General features: G+C 59.7%; 1 protein-coding gene across 2 annotated transcripts in view; it reads right to left on the bottom strand.

Moving 5' to 3' along the window:
- PITX2 (paired like homeodomain 2) overlaps positions 1-4,208 on the bottom strand; it is a 14,841-nt gene that overhangs the window by 3,155 nt on the left and 7,478 nt on the right. Inside the window, exon 3 of one of the 2 annotated variants that reach the window (XM_027893360.1) lies at positions 697-972. The exons of the other annotated variant lie outside the window; for it this stretch is intronic. Coding sequence (XP_027749161.1) covers positions 697-972 — 276 coding nt within the window. The remainder of the gene's footprint in view (positions 1-696; positions 973-4,208) is intronic. 2 annotated transcript variants of the gene reach the window in all.

The following is a 4,208-nucleotide window of genomic DNA, read 5'->3' as shown; positions in this document are numbered from 1 at the left end:
AAAAAAAAAACAAGGCGGAAAACGAGGGCTCCTCAGCCTCCTCGCCAGCGGCTGGGGAAGGGCTTGTCCCCAGCGCTGCTGGATCCCGCAGACTGCCCCGAACGCGGCTCGGCGCTGTAATGATTAACCCGAGCCTGTCTCCCGCCGCCGCGGCCCCTCCGCACCCGCGGGCACTCACGAGCGGCTCCTCCCGGTGGAACAGCCACCGTCAGGACAGCGGGACGGAGCCGCCTCTCCGTATGCAAGCTTTCCACCTATCTGTATCCATATTATTCTCCCATCTGTATACATGTAATCCTAATTATTCGCCTGCCTGTATCCGTATTATTCGCCTGCCCATAACAACACTCTTTGTCTGTATATACCCGTATTCTTTGTTCATCTGTATCCATATTACTTGCCCATCAACTCCCACATTATTTGCCAGTCTGTATCCATATAGTTCTCCCACCGGTATACGTGCTATTCGTCTACCCTTACACATGTCATTATCTTTCCTATATGCCGGCACACAGATACCGCACGCGAAAAACCACGAAACATATCTCGGCTCGGGTGCGGGGCGCTCCCGGGCAGAGGGGCGGCGGCGCATCGCGTTCCCGGGGTTGCCGGGGCCGCCGGCCGGGCCGGGTCGGAGCAGGACAGGGCGGTGGGGCGCCCATCGGGCTGGGGTCCCTGCCGCTCGCCCCCTCTTACCTGCGGCCTCGGGGCTGGAGGTGTCGGAGATGGTGTGCACCTCCAGCCGGTGCTTGGCAGACTCCAGGGAGGAGCGCCCCTGCCCCGGCGCCAGCGCCGTCGCCATGGCCAGCGCGGGCTGGTGGTGGTGGCAAGATGATGAAGAGGAGGAGGAGGAGGATGAGGAGGAGGAAGGTGAGGAGGAGCACAGCTTATTCCCGGCTCCCAGGCGCTCCAGGTTTAACGGGTCCTTCATGCAGTTCATCGGCAAAAGGACGCCAAAGTCTACGTGCGCGCCTGGGGGGTCGATAGGAGAAGGTATGCGTGTGTCTGTAGGTGTCGGTACGTGTAGGAGCGTCCACGCGGCGCCCCCTCCGCGGGCGCGGAGCAGCCCCGCGGCTGCGGGGGGTCAGGGTTGCCAGACGGGGAGCCGCGGCGGGGCGGGCGACGTTCGACTAGCGCCCGGGCGGCACGGCGAGCCTCGGAGCCCCCGCCGCCCGGGGGGGCGCGGCGGCGGCGACAGGCGAGCAGGCGAGTCCAGTCCTGTAAGAGCCGTCACGGCGACACGGCTGCTCCCCGGCCGGCGGCCCCCGGCCCGCCACGGGTCTCCGCGGGGCGGGGGCGGCGAGGCGCGGCGGCGCTCCGCGGGGCGCTCCTCTCCGCTGCCCGCGCATGGACCCGCGCCGCGGCCGGCCCCGCACCGCATCAGCTCAGCCGCTTCCCTCTTGGCCTGACATCTTAAACCGGCGGCGGCCTTCCCCGCGCCGCACGTCACCCACCCCGCCCCGCACCGCCCCCGCACCGCCCCTCCGCCGCCCGCCCCGCCCCGCCCGCGCCCCGCCCCGCCCCGCCCGCACGGCCCTCCGCGCCCCGCGCCGCCCCCCGCGCTCTCCCGGTGATGGGCTCACACACCCCCTATCTCAAAACCCCCGCCCGGTTCGCCCCGCGGGTGGTACCCGCGCCCGGAGAGCACGGCCTCTGGCCGCCCCGCACGGGGTACTCCGTCGGGGCGGTCCGGGTACGTCCGCGCCTCGCCGCACTCGCGGACCCGCGAGAGTAAGGAGTGGAGAGCTCGGCACTGGCAGAGGCGCTGAAGCAAGGAAGAAGAAAGCGGGGAAGCCCTGAACCCGATTCTCTTCTTATGAAGAGGGTGGAAAATAAATAGGACACGGACGCGGCCGGTTAGACGGCGAATCTTAGGCTGGTAGCAGCGACAACTAAACACAAGCGACAACAACTTCCCCTCGCCCGCGTTCTGGTCTTCCTCTGCCCCCACCGAAGGCGGAGAATATGGGGCGAAAAATCCCCTCCTTGGCTTTGCCACTCCCGCCCATTCCCTGCAATCAGCTTCAAAAATCGAGCTTCCAAGGAGGCTTTTCCACCCTGGTTTTACAACTTACCCGCGTAGTTATTCGCGGGATCATTCCTCCCTCTCGGCGTGGATCCGCAGGGACCGTCCCGCGCCCCCGCAGTAGTCCCCGAACCAGCGCCCATGCAAGCCGTTCACAGTGTTTGGCCAAGTCCCACACCGGGCCGTGCGCCGGCACACAAACTTCTCATACCCCTCTCTGAGGCTTGGGGGCAGGATTTGACCCCTCGCCCGGGCAGCGGCAGTAAAGGATGGTTTGCGCCGTCCCGCGGTCCCCGCTTACGGGACCGCTCATAGCGCAGGGGCGAGGTTGCTGTGGACCCGCGTCTCGCAGGAGGAAGGAGAAGCGGGGCTATTTCACGCGCGTCTAAGGCGGTGGTAGGTTGCCCTCCCGTGCTGGTCAGTTCCTCCTGGGGCAGAGGAGTCTGTCCCCGAACCCTAGCCTGCAAAGCCGACACTACCCCAGGGGAGTCGTGGCTGTGGCAGGGATGGGAGCCCGAAAGAGCCCAGGCGCGGGAAATGCAGGTTTGAGTCTCTATCTTCCATTTATCTGGCCCATCACTGGTATCGAAAAGTTACAGAAAGCTTCCCCTTGATGTAGCTCTTTTCACCCCCATCCCAACGCCCAAACTTTTCTGTGTCCCGTTCGCGTCCCGCCCGCCATACCTCACCCCCACCTCCCCGCAAGGGTCTTCCTTAGTCGCTGATTCTTGTTCAAGGTATGTATCATCCCCTGCAATCTTAGTTATCGCCAAATTATACATATTACTTTCGCAGCCTGTTAGTAAAGAAGGTTAAATTAATTTACATTCTGCTCATTATCTGGTGTTTAAATGACGTGTTTTTATCCCTGAGATTTGGCAAAGAATCTCTTTCCTCAGACCCCACAGCGTTTCGATGGAGACAATGCTCTTACATTTGTAGTGGATTTTAATCTGATAAGACTCTAATTTGCTTAAGTCTTTTAAATAGGGGGTTTAAAATGATTCTAGCCGTTTTCTTATTGAATTTCCGCTAATTCCCCAAAGATCATAAAGTATATGTGTAAAGTAAATATTTCCTCCCTTTGCACCGGCAGCAGATGACCTATAACTAAGTCAATATGAATCCAGCTCCATTCTGCACATTTTGTTTACCAATCATATCCCAGATTCTTCTTAACCTCTCGCTGCCTCCGTGGTCCCGCACCCAGAATCCCCCACTCCAGCATTTGCCCACGGCGGGGCTGTGCCAAAACCGCGGGCAGGGGGCTGCCACGGCCTCGGCCTCGTTGCGAGGGGCACTTGGGAGGGGGCGCTGCCCTTCTCCAGCCCCCAAATCAGGGTTCCAACAAGTCTGCAAAGCCCTGGGGAGGGGGAGCCAGAGGGAGCAGGGATACAGTGGTATCTCCTCCCATCTTTTTTTTTTTTTTTTTTTTTTTTTTTTTTTTTTTGATTTATTTTTAGTCATTTTGGGGCAATGCTAACTTCGTCGCGGTTCGAGACGAAAAGTCCCTCCCGCCTGCGCGGTGTAGAGTGCTTGTTACACACTTTATGTCCTCGCATGGCGAAGCGCCTATGACCACCCGCCGCAGCCCTCTCTGTCCTGGGACATTTGGCGTGAGCAGGCGGTTCCTGGCGCGCTCCCCAAGGGAACGGGGAGAGGAGGAGCAGGACCCGGCCACTGCGCCGCCCTCCTACACCCTCCCTAGCACCAGCCCCGCGTCTCTTAAACCCGGGCGGGACAGACCCTCCCGCCGTTCCCGTGCCCCTAAAAGCGGGACACAGCACTGGCCCGGGCCCTGGCAGCCCAAAGGGAGAGGCTGTCGGCATTTCCTAACGTGCCTTTGATTAAAATTCCCCCACCCCATGGAGGAGGGGAGCTACCACACAGCATTAGTTGTCATGGTGACCATAAATCACGTAAATCCAAAAATACCCACCTATAATCTGAGATGAAGCTTTTATTTCCCAAGTGAAATAATATTTTAAAAGCTGTCAGCCAACCGAAAAACAACCTAATTGTAGTCACCCAGGTAATATATTAGCGGTAAAGGTTTCAATTAAAATGTCAAGTGTTTTTAATTTTTTTTTCTTCTGCTGGAAGCTCCCATCACCTCTCCCGTTCGGGTCCTGCCGAAAAAAACCCAAACATTTGGGGGAATTCTTCCCTTTCACGCGGCGCT

This window comes from Empidonax traillii, unplaced genomic scaffold, assembly GCF_003031625.1.
Source record: "Empidonax traillii isolate 1590-97213 ecotype Southwest subspecies unplaced genomic scaffold, ASM303162v1 scaffold386:size1297806, whole genome shotgun sequence".
Classification (NCBI taxonomy): domain Eukaryota; kingdom Metazoa; phylum Chordata; class Aves; order Passeriformes; family Tyrannidae; genus Empidonax; species Empidonax traillii.
Note: the sequence above shows the minus strand (reverse complement) of the source record. Positions and strands in the feature narration are given on the sequence as shown.